Source organism: Lycium barbarum, chromosome 12 (assembly GCF_019175385.1).
Source record: "Lycium barbarum isolate Lr01 chromosome 12, ASM1917538v2, whole genome shotgun sequence".
Lineage (NCBI taxonomy): Eukaryota > Viridiplantae > Streptophyta > Magnoliopsida > Solanales > Solanaceae > Lycium > Lycium barbarum.
Window position 1 is genome coordinate 76,005,320 of NC_083348.1, and position 15,975 is coordinate 76,021,294.

General features: G+C 35.3%; 1 protein-coding gene across 3 annotated transcripts; it reads left to right on the forward strand.

Moving 5' to 3' along the window:
• Positions 1 to 5,324: 5,324 nt before the first annotated feature.
• Positions 5,325 to 14,423, forward strand: LOC132621650 (uncharacterized). 3 transcript variants are annotated; one of them, XM_060335988.1, is made up of 9 exons: positions 5,325 to 5,691; positions 6,745 to 6,989; positions 7,304 to 7,392; positions 7,474 to 7,612; positions 9,814 to 9,888; positions 9,973 to 10,094; positions 10,183 to 10,258; positions 10,723 to 10,782; positions 13,732 to 14,423. In XM_060335988.1, the coding sequence occupies exons 2-9, from the start codon at positions 6,831 to 6,833 to the stop codon at positions 13,858 to 13,860; spliced, it is 849 nt and encodes a 282-aa protein (XP_060191971.1). In that variant the 5' UTR covers positions 5,325 to 5,691; positions 6,745 to 6,830; the 3' UTR covers positions 13,861 to 14,423. The 3 variants fall into 3 exon arrangements, with proteins under 3 accessions (XP_060191971.1, XP_060191972.1, XP_060191973.1); XM_060335989.1 differs by having other exon boundaries at positions 5,325 to 5,677; positions 6,744 to 6,989; XM_060335990.1 differs by lacking the exon at positions 5,325 to 5,691 and adding an exon at positions 5,737 to 5,899.
• The last annotated feature ends 1,552 nt before the right edge of the window (positions 14,424 to 15,975 follow it).

Genomic DNA, 15,975 nt, shown 5'->3' on the forward strand with positions numbered 1-15,975 from the left:
ATTTTTAGAAGCGAGATTGTGGAAATCCAAATCCAATCAGACCATTTGAAATCCAAATCCAAATCACAATCTGAAGCTGAGCAATGACGACGGCGCGAGGGGAGGTCCTCTTCTCGACTCTTTATGAGCTGAAAGATGTACTTCTACTTGTAAGCACAAGAACTTTCCTTTCACAACCAATGTGGGAGAAATGCCTTATCCAAAAAGTAAAAAAGGAACAATTTAAAATTTTCATTTTTGTCACGCACCAAATCTGGAGGGTCGCGACCGGCACCCGGTGCCTACTTGAACCAGGCAAACCAACATTTAAACTTACATTTAGCTAAGAACGTGGATAGGCCTAAAGTGGCCACCTGGACCCAGAAAAATCCCAACACAGATATACACATATAACTCTCTGCGGTCTGGCCGCCTCCTCAAGAAACAAAACGTAACTGTATGCGGTCCGGCCGCCTCATGGAATATATGCGAAACTGATCAAACCACTATACGAGCCGAAATTGCTCTCATAAGTAACTATGCATCAAAGTATGGGCCACAGTGCCACAGACTGACTGACTGTACTGTACATGTGTCTACAAGTCTCTAAAGAAGCATAACTGAGTCATGGGTAGCACAGGGCTCTAGCTCACCCGTCGTCCATAAACACAAAAGAAATACTCCACATAGACCTGGCAACTCCGAACAAAAAGAAGCTCACCACCAGCGGATATCAAGTACTGTCTACTAAGGAGTTCTGTCAATCTGTCGATTTGTACCTGCAGGCATGAATGCAGCGCCCACCCAACAAAAGGGTAGTCATTACGAAAAATGTACCGAGTATATAGGGCAGAAGAGTAACATCCACATAGGAGTCATGAATGAAATCTGAAAATCATAAGCTAAACTGACTGAATACATTTGTGTGTCTGAACATATCTGTATGAATGCATCTATATGTCTGACTATCTGAACATACCTGCATGAATGCATCTGCTTACTGAAAATGCCTCTGAGGACGTATGATATGCATAGGTCATAGTGCCGAGGAACGTACAGCCCGATCTATATCCCATATAGGCCCTTTCGGGCATCATAATCATCATCACTATGCACTAGCTGATCAGGTGGTAATGCGTATATAACGTCTCGCCCTTTTCCCATATCCCATATATATATTATACGCGTGTATAATGCCTTTTGGTCACAGGTCAATATGCATATACGTAAATGAATGCAATGCATAAATGTGAACTAACATAATCATGATACACAACTCAAGACCCATGAATAGAAGGGACGATCATAAGAAGGGTACAAGAACATCAAAGACTGAAGTACTCCTAGTGCTTTTAAGAGTAGAGTAATATAAAAGCTCGTTTACTCGTTGTTCGCTGATATCATAGGATCATGCCAAAAGAAAGAAAGAGAAACCTTAACATACCTAGAAAAAGCCTTAACATACCTAGAAGCTTACTTCTCGACTTTTCCAACTTACTTTCTGTCTTGCAATCTACATAAAATCATTTGTAGTCTCGTAATCTACATACAAAACCATTCATAGTATTGTTAGTCTCATTATCATATGCTTGTCTTAAGCCCTCGAATTAAATCCTCTTAAAATTTGTCGAAATTTGGGCAGCATCTCCCCTGTTTATATCCCTAGCTCGAAATCACAATACCAACAAAACAACAACAACAACAGTGCTAACAACAACAACATCATCATCAATACCAAAATATACTCAATAAAACATCCCACACGATGTTTACCCAATTTCTCAATCAATCAATCAACTTTATGAAGCTTTAACAACTAAATCTCCTTGATACAATTCGTAATATCAATAATAAGGAATATCCTTACCTCAATCAAGGTTGGAAGAACTTGAAATCTTATTTCTCTTCAATAGGCTCCTTTGATCCGTCAAGATTTGATGTATAAAACAAGAACTACAAAACTCTCTACGCTTCCCGAGCCTCGGATGTAGTCCCGTTACTTTAATCCGCTAAAAAGAATGATCCTTCAATGTTTCTTGGGTCTCTTGGGAGCTTTTTGGTGGAGAGGAGTGGAGAAAATGAAGCCAAAGACCAGATTTTGGTCTTAAATAGGAGCTCATGATCAGTTCGGGTACTGTAGCAAGTCGGTTAGTGTAGCAGTTACTGTAGCACGCGGTTCTGCTCTGTCAGCCTAACTTGTAACGTCTATAATTCTCTATTCCGATGTCGTATCGAGGAGCGGTTTGTTGCATTGGAAGCTATACTCGACGAACTTCATTTTAGGATTTTGTTTCACCTCAAAACTCCTCATACTCTAAAAGATATTCCTTCCCCAAGTTGGACCAGAATTATCGTACGAAACCTTGCTCATCTTTTCTCCAAAGTCATACTACTCAATTTCTTCTACTCATTTCCTCATAGGATCCTCTGGTATTCCTTATATACATCTTTTACTCATAAAATATACTTAATAATGCTTCGCTTCATATCTTCCAAAGTTATTTTACTTAACCATAGCTCGACAAACTTACGCTTAAATTTAACAAGTGATTCTTCAGAAATACAGGATTTAGCAATTTTTCCCTCCATGTTTCTTCTCTCCATTTCCCATTCATCTAACACTTAAAACCCAACAATAAAAATAGAGGAATTATTTTAGTCTAAATTCAAAATAAGGAATAATTTTGAGTTTTTTTTTTTTTTTTTCCAATCATGAATCCTATCTAAGATTACTTTAGTATCTTGAAACCGAAGTGAATGAAAACGGAATGAAATAAAATTCACCCTGGATGGTATTATTTAGTTGGTGATTCAAAATTCAAAATGCCTTCTGATAAAACACAATACTTTCATGAATGTGTTACACATTATTTAAACTATTCACCCCTATTTTCTTTTAATGAAAATTAAGGTGTTATCCAAACATAACCATTCTTGAAAAGTTAGTTATAGTGCAATCAAGCAGTGTCACATACTGGATGTTTACCCCGAATTCGGATAATCAATTGAATTTGTAAGTAGGTATAGGATATGTGCTTGGGTCTTGATATGTGTTAGATAGAGAAAATATGTATATGAGAGTTCTTCAATAAAACGGTAAATGATGACAATTTGCTATGAATGTAAACGTTTATAAACAATGTGGGACACTTGGTGGAAGATGCACATTAAAATAGAAGCAAATGATCACGGCCGAATCAGATATTGAGAGAGAGAGAGAGATCGTAAATATGGACTTTGCTATTGCAAATGTTCTTAGAAGGTAAAAGAGCCAACCCTTACAAAGGAGGGGATGTGCTCTATTTATAGTGTGACCTCCATGAGTTCCATACAATGTGAACTAATAAAATAATAGTAATAAGGACAGCTCTGAACGGATTTGGTGGGATTAGACTGACGGCGCTGTCTGACACACGCATGAAGGGTAGTTGACCATGACAGGACGCTACTGGCGCTTGGCTCGCATGCAACGGCCACACGGACCAGCGGCTATGCGGACCAACAACTATACGGACCAACGGCCACGAATGCTCGGGTCACCGGACTTGGCCGTTTCAATGACGAAGAAGGCAGATCAGTCGGTGCCCTCGCTTAGCTCCGGTTCAAGCGTTACCCCGGTCAAGGGCGAATAGTATCCAACACACATTCTCATTCCTTACTCCCGCCGGTTTCTCGTTCCACCGATTTGCCTCATATCCGGTTTTTACCGTATACACTGGAGATTTTGATGTGGTCGTTACTTGTAATAAGAGTGCTGTGGGAAGCAAACATATAGAATCACATGCATTTATCTCCCAGCTTTGGGGTTTAAATTTTTGGTATTAGAGTTCTAATTCCTACTCCTATAAATTTTGATAATACTTCCTTTTCTGATTCTGGTTCTAATTTTCTTTTGGTTGAAAAGTCATTTGCTTCCTGGGAGAGTTTCTAGCTTGAAATTATAAAATATAAACAGAATTCTTTGGTTTTTCTTTTGATCCAATTTACCTCCAGAAATAAACTTACAAATTGTTATATCACTCTGCCTCACTTTATTGTCAATGATCAACTTAGTTAATTTCCAAATTGAAAATGTACAAGCCAAAATCATGTAATTTTTATATTAATACTTATCAGTATCATCCAATTATTCTTGCAAGTTTAATTTGTCCTAGAAATTGCCTGTAGGTTTAGTAACTACTGACTTTAGTTGTCCTACTAATCTCGTTTAGTACCAGGAAAACAACTGTTTGTTCCTTTTGGAAGTCAAACTTTTATTACAATTTAGGTAACATAGAACAGCTTGGCTCTCCTACCTCCCATTTTAAAATACGACAGGCCATTTTTAATTAATTATTTTTTGCTAAATCGTCCAATTATCATGAATAGCCGAATCAAGAGATGCATTTAACCGACTATGCTATTTTTAGTACTTATTTTGTTTTTTTTCTTTGGAGTTGTCAATAAAGTTTTACCCAAACGACAAAACAATAGGGTCATAAAAATTTCCAAACTTTGAACGATAATTGTGTTGACTGTTTGTTTTGTCCAAGAATGAAATATTGACTCTACATCATTAATCAACTCTTTGATAGTTTGATTAGAATTGCTGCTCCTAAAGACCCTTTTTATTTGTAACCGAAATAAAAAGAAAAAGGTTGGAAATGGTTGTCAATATTTGTCTTATCTTTTTTTTTTTTTTTTTTCCCTTCTTCTAAATTCTTCTGAATCTTTCATCCTGACGTAGTAGTACTAACGTCTTTTTCTTTCTTCCTTCTATTTTTGGATTTTTATCTCACACCTTTAAAAAAATAGAATATTATCAAGAAGAAAAAGATACAATTGCATCCACTCAAAAAACAATCTAACACCAACCAAGAACGAGCCCACACGTAACATCTAACACTCGCACACAACTACTACTCCCCTTTTTTATCCGTTAAATAAAATGTTTCTTTTCTTTTTTACAATTCTTTAATTTTAACTTTTTACCTATCATATTAAAGAACACAAGATTAAATAGTATTTTGCGTATATTCTACATATTTTTAATTTAAAATCATAAAATTTAAGTTTTTTTTTATTTTCTTAAATCCCGTGTCAAATAAAAAACAGACATACACATTGAAACAAAGGGAACAAAAATATGCTTCTTTTCTTTTTTGATAAATCTTTAATTTCAACTTTCTACATGTAATGCTTAAGATATCTTTAATTTAAGATTAGAAGATTAAAAAATTAAAATCAGACAAATAAATTTCACGGAGGGAGTTAAAAAGGAAAAAAAAAAAAAAACAGAATACCTATTTTTTTTTTTGTGTGTCTTTTTCTATTTTAACACGGTACTTTAATTGATTGTATATTTCACCGTTTCCCACCACACCCAACTATTTTACATTTTCATATTCGGCCTTTCATTGCTTCGGTTGTAGATTCCATTACAGCACTAACCATCACGAAATTTATATTTTTTTCTTTCTCCATATTGATTGTATTTCACGTTTTTGCACCCTTTCACGGGTTATTTGCCTTTTCTTCATTTCTCTTTTGATCACTTCTTCACATTTATTCAATACCCATTTTGGAAATCTTTCCCTAAATACTCATTTACATTTTTTTCTTTTCTTTTTGGCATTGGTATCCGTTTTTGTCTCTGGGTTTTGTTGCATCCTTTGGAAGGTGCATGCTGTTGATTTCTGAAATCTGCATATTTTTGTGGGGGTAAGAAGCAATGTATGTTTTTGTTTTGATCTGAAAGCTTTCATTTTTATGGGTGTTGATTGGAGTATTATGACCTGATCTCTTGCATTTGTTCTAGATTTGGCTTGTTTGACCTTTGATTTGGAAGCATCTAGTGATCATAAAAATAAAATCTTGAAAATGTGTCGGTGAAATAGCAACTAGTTTCTCCTTGTTTTTGACGGTGTTGTGTGGAAGGAAGGTGATTTTTTTTTTTTTTGTGCTGATTCACTGTTAATATGTTGTAATGTTGTGATTTTGTTTTTTCAGATACAATTTGTTCTCTGTTTATCTTAAGGTTTATTGAAAGCTGGAATTTTTAGTGACTTTAGTGGTATGATAGTTTGCAGTTTGTTTTTGAGTTGATATTACCAAGTGGCTAAGGAGTCTTAGCAGACAAGTAGTTTTTACCTTTTAAGTTGTATATGATCTTACCCGCGAGCTCTTTTACTTCTAGTAAGGGTTCATTAACTGGATATCCTAGAAGGCAGAGGTCAAGATTGCGTGAAGTTGGATCACGAATGTACCGAAGGGTGTGGCCTAGTGGTCAGTAAAGTGGATTGAGAACAATGAGGTCTCAGGTTCAAAAACACTAGGTGATTTCTTCCCATTTGTCCTAGCCTTGGTGGACAGCGTTACCTGGTACCTGTTGCTGGTGGGAGGTGACAGGTATCCCGTCGCATTAGTCGAGGTGCGCACAAGTTGGTTGTGATTTTGGAGGATCGGACCTGCCAATGATTTAGGTGGAAGATAGAGGAGGGAATATAAGACATTCAAGTGTAGTAAATGATTTTTTTTGGCTTATATTTGAGCTATTCTTAGTTTAATTGAAATATATTTGGGATACAGATTATTTTCTTGTCATAGCTTCCTGTATGTGATTTGATCTTTAGGATACTTGCAGGTAGTCATTTTCTTCTTGAAAGATTTCAAAATTATCCCTACAAGTCTTTTCACAACGCACATCAAATGATGAATATTATGCTCATACTAAAATTAAGAAACTGCTGCATGCTAATTGATGTATTTCCGAATTTTCCATTTCAGGAAGCTCTGGGATATATTGCAGTCTACATGTATAGGTGATCTTCATTGTATAAACATAGATAGTTGTTAAGAAGATAGCTAAAGACATGGCAACTACAATGGGTAGAAAGGCAGCTCCTGCACGGAATATGATGGCATTTAAATCTTATCACAGTCAGGCTCAGACTCTAGTTAAAACTTATTTGTTAGCAGATCATTTTATACCCTACACTTCTGTCTTTGCGGGCATATTTGCTTGCAAAATGGTAAGGTTTATTGATTAATAGATGCTTTGATCTTTTACATTCTTTTGACTATTGAAGAAAGGACTTCCCTTTTTTTTTTTAAAAGCTGAGCCATATTTGATGAAGAAACTTTACATGTTCTTGATCTTCTTTCTTCATGGTAGTGAAGAAAAAGTAAGAAAATGTAAAGATTTGGGGAAACTTGTAAAGTATCTAATTGATTTCTCAGAAAATAATCGATCATGTCCTACATAATATACTTTAATGTGCTGCACAATTTTTCCCCCTGTACTTCCATCCCTTTTAAGTTTTAAGACTGTTTTGGCTCTTCACAGGTCTATGATTTATGTCAACTGATCAGCAGTTTTTACTTTAGGACGTACACTACCCTAACAAAAATTCAAAGGATTGAGTGGAACAACCGGTAAACATTCAGATCTATCCTTATCTTTCCCAAGGATTTAGTAATTCACTTCTCATATTTGTGAGACTTATTTTTCTGCAGTGGCATGTCAACAGTTCATGCCATTTTCATATCTGCTGTGTCCACGTATTTTGCATTCTGGTCCAATCTTTTCTCTGATCACAATCCTGATGGCCTTTTAATCACCAGAAGTTCACAACTATCAACTTTTACATTAGGGGTAAGTGATCTTCTACTGTATATGCTGAGTATTGTCTTGTTATATTACTTCCGTTTTGGGTTTCCTTGAAAGGTTTTGATATTTAGGAATTCGTGATCCAGTGACATATCTCTCTGGCTGTAGAGTAAAGATGGCTCCGGTATTGATATTGTAATGCTAATGTAGATGGAACTTCATTTATAAATTATTTATTAAGTATGTTCTCTGGATTTACCCCACTTTGTGTGATTTCACTGGGTATGTTGTTGTTGCTGTATGTTCTCTGGATTCATCTCTATTCTGTTTCTTTACTAGAAAAATTTAGGCTCAATTTTCTCTTGCAAAAGGTTATTGACTGTTGTTTCCTGTATGCACCTGTTTCTCTTTAAGGGAAGGCAATTGATTTTTGGGGGTTAAAGGGATTCAAATTTACACTTCCCATGGGGTAGAATCTCATTGGTGCCAACTACCTAAGCTAAGGTTTATTTGCTTGTGTGTCTTTTATGTTCTTTTATTTCTGTTTTCCTTTTTTTTTTTTTATGTGCAAACCAGGTGGTGAGGGGGCTGAGAACGGTAAAGAGTTGCTGCTCGTTATTTGAGATATGGTTACATTCCTTTTTAAACAGTTCTCTGATTTCAGCTCGAATAACTTTACTTGAACCAAATATTTGATACTCAAATCTTAACCAAAGAAAAAAACAATTATATGTACTAAAAGCGGCTTTTGAGTTGAACATTAAAAACATAGTAATATTCCAAGTCTGAAGAACCCATATGCCTGGAGGGATCACCGAGGAGGATGTGATGTTGTTGAGACCTGAGGGTCAAAGGAAGGAAGATGTCAGTGAAATCATATAATTGGGTGTTATCTCGAGAGTGGGATAGGAGGGTGGTGTGGATGAACGTGTAACGTGTACGGCACCGAAGTAGGGAGGTTGTTATTTTGACCTGGTGGACAATGCATTATTGATGGAGGACAACTCAAGGAAAAGGAAGAGAAGAATTGCAATGATTTAATGCTCCTTGTGTAAGGAAATTGGTGAAACACCAACCAGTTCCTGTTACATTTTATATTCACTACACAGTTGTGGAATTTCCCTAGTTCTCTATCACCGTTGCTTGGTAAGCACCAATGACAGCTAAAGAAACCACCATGAGCTGGAGGTATCGAAATGTCAACAATGAGAACGAGACAGTTAACAGTATCAAGAACTATGTGTTCTTCTATTTTTTTGAGCTAATGTGAGATGAAAGGGAGAGGAGATTCTTCTACAGTAGTGAAGGAACAGAAGTAGTATAAGATGATCTCTTTTGCCTTATGTACTTTAGTTTTTTTTTTTGATGAAGTAATTGATTCTATTCAAGGCATCCAGAAGATGCAAAGTAGTTTCAAAAGATTGAGCACAAGAATGTCAGCTCTAGTACATAACTAAAGAGCAAACAAAATCCAAAAGGCTATCAGGGGAATCTATTGGGGATAAAAAGGCCCAACTATGTAAATTAAAAAAAAAAAACAAAAAAAAAAAAGACATTTAGCTTTGCCTTATGTACTTTAGTAGTGCAAGGAACACAAGTAGGAGAAAGGATCTCTTTTGTTTCATGTACTTCTTTGGTGGGAGTAGAAAATATCAGTATTATAAATGATTGGGATAGCACAAATGAACTGTGGTTGAGTCACTCTCATTTTTGTACATATTGTTCACACCAGCTGGGCTGTCAAGGGATGATCTTTACTATTTACAACCAAAAAAAAAGAACTATGAAATATTAAAATAGTCAAGAACTAATAGTCTTTTCTTTATTTAGATGTTTTCTGTAAATACAAACTACAAAAATTTATTGTTTCTTTTGTTTCCTTGCTATAACACTGCAACAGTTTCCTGAAAAATATATAGCTTCAGAAAAAATCTGTTCAAAAAGTTAGTTTTTATTGCTTTAAGCTGGTATTATGTGTCTTAGAGTTGCATTATGTGGCTCATTAGCTTTATTCCGTGGTATTTGCACTATATCATTTGGTTACTGGATTGGGCTATGTGGTCGTGGTGCATTATCTTGCTTGAACGTAATAGAGTCAGTGTAGCAGGTATTCTAGTCAGGACTTACTAGCCTAATTAGCTTGGAACTTGATTGACCTCTCTTATTTTCATATGTCAGTAGGTAAAGCAGATGCAGATTCTCTTGCTATATGGCATTTTTATCCTCTCACCTTGTGACTTTGTCAGGTGTCAGCTGGGTACTTTCTTTCAGACCTTGGAATGATTTGCTGGTTTTATCCTTCTTTGGGTGGATTAGAGTATGTAAGTATATATTCTCAAGTGGAACAAGCTTCATTTAGCATAGATTTATATGTAGTATGTCAAATATTAACTGTTGAATTTCAGGTTGTCCATCATTCTCTTTCAGCAGTTGCTGTAGCATACTCCATGTACACTGGAGAAGGACAACTTTATACATTCATGGTACTCATATCTGAGGTGACAACACCAGAGATCAACATGAGATGGTAGGTGCTAAGAGGACCTGTTGGTGAAAGTGCAGCAGCATTCATGTTGTAGCACTCTATGAACTGATCTTTTATGGCTTTCTTTCAGGTTTCTTGATACAGCTGGATTGAAAAGATCTAGTGCATATCTGATAAATGGCGTGGTGATATTTTTTGCATGGTTGGTAAGTGATGTCTTGAATTCCTCATGCGGCAGATACATTCTTGTTATACATGAAAGAGCTTGTTGCATGGTTTGTTACATGGATGTAGGAACGGGTATTATCCCGGGTACACTTGATTTTAGGAAGTTTTGTTATATGCTGAAGAATCGATATGATGTACCCTTGATCATGTCATACCCGTTTTAACATGAATATTCAAAGCAAATGAAGAGTCCATTTAACATAAGTTGCATGACATATAGAAAGGACCGTTACACTTTGTAGTGCATTGGTTACCCTTCTCATCTAAATTTTCTAATTCTAGATATTGGGGAGTCAGGAAAGGAATAGAGGCGATTTGTTCTGAATTGAAATGATTGCTCTTATAATTGATAAATGCCATGATTCTATTGTCTATGAGACATTTAACCATTTGATTGATTCCTATTAGTATTTGCTAAATTGAATTCTATTACTAAATGCAGGTTGCAAGAATATTGCTGTTCATTTACATGTTTTACCATGTCTATTTGCACTATGATCAGGTGACTTTTCGTTTATTGCCAACTCTCTCTCTCTCTCTCTCTCTCTCTCTGCTCAACAAGGTCTTAACTTTTTCTTTTTGAGCGAATTCGGCTATTCTGGATTATGTTTTACCAACACTCTGAAAATGCCCAAAGAAATTCCCATAATTATTTATCCTAGGAAAAACCCAACTATCTTATTTGTTAACTTTATTTTTTTTGATTAGGTAAGATTACCTTATTTGACGAAAGAACACATCAAAGTCTTGATCTCAAAATCTTTTTGGCCGGAATTGTAAGACTTAAAATCTTATATGAGGGTGAATGTAGGACTCAACACATTCATAAGATGAGTGTTGCAGAAATGCAAAAATTAAGATGGATGTTTGATCATACAAGATTAGACATATGCGACATAAGACGCAAGTAACATAGATAGACGATAAACTGAGAGGTCGCTTGAGATGGTCGTGTCTTACGTAGACCTCCAAATGCTCCGTCCACAGATATGAAACCATGATGAATAAAGGCGTTATAAGTGGACAGGGTAGACTAAAATCACTGGAAGGAAGTTGTATGTTGTCTTCTAAGACCTACAATCTCTTGGAATCCATGTAAACTTGGGGATAAGTAGAACATAATTGAAGCAAAAGTTTCATACAGGCTATGTCCATTAGTTGGAAGGAAGACTTAGACATGTCGGTATGCCTACATCATATCTTCTTTCTGGTAGGTTTCTTTTAATCCTTTTACATATTTGTATGTTTACCGTAATGTAGAGTACTTGTTAGGTTAGAAAATCTCAAATCTATGAATATTTGAATGAAACAGGTCCAAACTGATTGAAATGGATAGTTAGGATCCATATGGCTGATGTCAGTTAGATCGAAATTTAGGTGTAATCATCGTTATTTTTGAATTTAAATGGCCTGTTATTTTCAGTAAAGGATTTTGAAGAAATTGTTCAAAAACAAATTATATTCTCAAATAATTCTCTAGTGCAAGATTCTGCGGTGATTTCCCATATAACTACCAACTCATTGATATGGTTTGCCAGAAAGTCTATTATTTTGATGAATTAGGTATTTAAACTTAGACTTATTAATGAATAAAAGAAACTTAATGATGCAAATTACAATGGAAATGAATGAATGCAATTCTGGTTACAAAAGAAAAGAAAAAGCAACCGTAATCAGGAAAGTGTTGTCAATCTTAGTACTGCTTTATCTAATAGATTCCAGAAGAGACACTCTGATCTTGAAATAACCTGGCATTATACTCCAGCCATATACAGCACAATAGAAAGTTTCCCACCTTTATTGGAAATTTTATCTTGTACTGCTAGAGCCTTCTTTATCCCTCCAAAAGCTACAGATTTTGTGATCACATAGTTATTGAATTTCAAGGAGTAGTACATGCCTCTGCTGAAAACTCCATTCTGCAAAACGCAAAAACACATAGCCCGAGATTCATTACTTCTTATGCATAGTACACCAACTATGAAAAAAATCATGTAGACTGTCAATATGCAAAAAGGCCATGAATTTTGATTAAGTGAAGACTTCCCAGTGAGATACGACAAGTCAAAACCCAGCGTAGAATTGTTGATACGCCTTCCCGAATTCTGATCGTTCCAAAGACCAAATTCTACTATTGAGACATGTATGCATCTTGTGGTCATAAAGTGGACTTATTGGGATCACAAGATAAATTAGCCCCTATTTTATTTATGTCAGAAAATTGTGAAGCCTTTGTGATGTGGTTTCGTACCTGAGCTACAGAATGATGAAATGGGAGCATCATAAGCCTTGAACTCTTAAAGTTTGATTTAAATGTTGATGGAGTGCATTAGCCTTTCTTAAAGTTAACATGACTTACCAGTTTTAGTAAAACCAACAAAGTTGGCTCTTAGAAGCTTACGAATTTTAAGGCACAGTGCCCAGAAATTTGAATAGTTTAAAGGTTATGCCCTTAACTAAAGATATAATTAGATCTTCATATTTTTGAATTTAGAATGCTTTCGGTCCTTCAATGCACTATTTGTTACATTACTTCTCTTTCAGATACATGCTTTCCTTTTTTATTTTATTTGTTGTTTAGTTTTGAACAAAGTAAACACGGCGCAGCAGTTGCACAAACTATAAATAGTAAATACATCATAATGTAAGTTTGTATAGCACCTAAGTTTTGAAATTGTTATTATTCAACATTAATTTAAAATAATATTTGCATATTTCAAAACTTAGGTAGAGGTAAGGTCTGCGTACATCCTACCCTCCCCAGACCCCACTTGTGGGATAATCTGGGTATGTTGTTGTTGCATATTTACAAAATGGAGATCAACCAAAAATAGCGATAGGCAATCTGATCTTTATTAACAGAGAAAATTTTAAGTAAAGATTTACCTTTTAAACTGTTGATATACTACTAAAGAGACCTATGTGAATCTATAGAAAATTCACATGAAGGAATTAACATTAAGCTTAACCTTGTAATCTTAAGATTGTCCGTCTCCCCTGTTGCACTTTTAGCATGGTGCAAACCATTCTCTTCACTCATATCTTGTATGGGTTAGACAGCATATGAGACAAACCTTTTGCTGGTAAAAGTTTCTTCATGCTGCAGAAAAGTTATTGGCCGGTGAGTAATGCTGTTCTTGAAAGTGATCAATGGTTTCTATTTCTCTATTGTATATGAAAAATGGATCAACATGAATATCTCTGGAACGGTATACAAATTTGGGAAATAGAAGAGGGGGTTTGGAATTAGTAATACGAGGTTCTTTTTGTTAATATTCCTTTTATTTTCCCACCTTTTTCCTTTCCTTTTGCACTTCAAGGAGTTTAGGGTAGTATCTGGAGTTCCAGAAGTTTGCTTCATTTCCTTTCTCTGCCAATAAGTGCAATCTATTTATCTTCTCGAATGATTTTCATTACCAATTTGTTTTGAAACATGAATAACTGCTTGCAGGTCATTCACATGCACATTTTCGGAATTCTTTTGGTTTTTGGAGTCCCCTCAGCTCTTGGAGTGATGAACCTAATGTGGTTCGGCAAAATTATTAAGGGATTGAAAAAGAACCTTGCAAAAAGGCTGTGACAAGATGGCAGCATGATCAGTTCTCATTTTGAAGTATTTTCCCACAAACTCCTCTATACTGTACAAATGGGTTGTAAGGTAGCTAGCTGAAACGGGAAAAGAGAAGGGTTAAAGATGGCGGAAGAATAGAGAATTAGTAAAATCAACAGAAACCAATACATGTAACTGGCTCCTGGCAAAGCATGATCAAGAAGCTCACCTATTCTATTGTGAGAAGAAAAGCAGAACATTCAATGAGAAACCCAATGGGAAGTAAGTAACACGAGCCCTGTATATGTGATCCATTCAAGTGACATAGTTGTTTCCATGCGATAAACAACTCAGGGCCAGTAACTCCACTTGCGTCTAAGCGTGTTCATATAATTTTGTTGTTTCCTTCAACTTTAGTTTACTTGTTTACGAGCCATCTTATTTAGATCCATATTCTTATTTTGCTTTTATTCTTTGTTTGGCGTCACGTCTTGAAGGCGTGGATAGGTTTGGTGTACTACCAGGTTTTCATTTCTTTGTAAAGATGTAAGTTGTTCAAATGTGGAGAAATATGAACTTTGTATTCTCTTGCATCGTTCGGTCAGTGTTTTTGTGTCAGAAAATCCCTGATAGTGCTGCCAAAAGCACGTCAAACTCAAAGATAAATACCGATGACAAATGTGCTTGATAAAAGAAACACATTCTGGCGGAGAAAGATTGCTATAGTTATTGTTATGGTAAAGAAGAATGTGCAAGATTTACTTTTCTGAAAGCAGAGTATTAAAATGTTCCTAATTACTTTGAAGCTTTCATTGAAAAGGATAGAAAGAGGTCCTTTTTCTGGTAATGCATGTTAAGTGAAGAAGGAACTACGGCATCTCTCTTTGGGCACGCATTTTCTTCTCAAAATAAAAGATGGAAGTGTTAATTTTCAAAATCTAAATTTTCTTAGTTGTTCAAATGCAAAAAGTAAGCTTGTGAACTTTAATTACATAATTGTTCCATCCAAACGAGCCCTGTTGAATTTGCAAGAATGGAGGTATGAGAATTTTTCGCCAATTTAGGGTGTATTTGGTATGGATGTTTTAATTTTCTCACGTTTGGTTGATCAAGATAATTTGGAAAATTTCTCTAGAAACAAGTTTCTTAAAAAATAAAATGACTTAGTTGGAGTAGAGAAAACAAATTTCGTAAATGGCATTCTAAGCTCATTATTCTTCTCACCACTCGACACTTCCAACCCCCACCCCTTGATCGAGGACCCAATCCCTTTCAGCCCCGACTCCGAATTCCCATCTCACCGCACCCCATAGTCATTTTCCTAGATATATAGATGTTCTTGAGATATATTTTTTTGCTCACTTACCAAACACCCAGAAAAAAGGTCACAGAATTCCATATTTTTCAAGAAAATATTTTCAGGAAAACCTTTTACATCATACCAAACACACCCTTAAATGCAATTTTGGTAGCTAAAATCCGTCGAATCTTTTCATGCTCTAATAATATTATAATTTGCATATTAACACAAAAAAGGTAGTTATAGACTGGTATAAAATAGCATCAGTAGCAATAAAGAGACAAAAAGCTAATTGTATTTTATATAGACACTTTCTATCTAGTCCAGTCAGACAAAAACAAGTGCAGGCAGTATACGAACTTTGATTCTCCAATTGCAATGGTTATGTCATTTTCCAATATCCCAAGTTTACGATAAAATGCGCAGCCACCTTTTTTATTTAACAAATATTAGCAAGTACAATTAATGGGTTATATAAACCATATTCTTGAGAGTGACTAACTCATTATTTAAACCAAATTAGTATAAAGCAATCAAATCACTGGCTTTTTTCTACAAATAGAAAAAGATATGCTGCATCATTAATAATATTCCCCTCTGGTTCTTTTTTTCCTTTTTTCATTTTTTTAAAAATTTATTTGGAAAAAATGCTAACTTTTTAATTTTTTCGTGTTTGCCCCCTATGTTCAAGTCTTGGGCATTTAGCGCACATGTTAATCTAGACCATACAATAGGCACATATCAATTTCTAAATGGTTTAGAACTGCAGGTTAATTTCTTTCAAAATTCAAGTTTCATTTGATGGTCAGATGTGAATTGAAAGATAAGCAGTGGAAATTTTAAAG

Coding starts and splice junctions, on each gene's coding strand:
- LOC132621650 (XM_060335988.1), top strand. CDS start 6,831: ATGGCAACTACAATGGGTAGAAAGGCAGCTCCTGCACGGAATATGATG. Junction 6,990..7,303: donor GCATATTTGCTTGCAAAATG/GTAAGGTTTATT, acceptor GGCTCTTCACAG/GTCTATGATTTATGTCAACT. Junction 7,613..9,813: donor TATCAACTTTTACATTAGGG/GTAAGTGATCTT, acceptor TGACTTTGTCAG/GTGTCAGCTGGGTACTTTCT.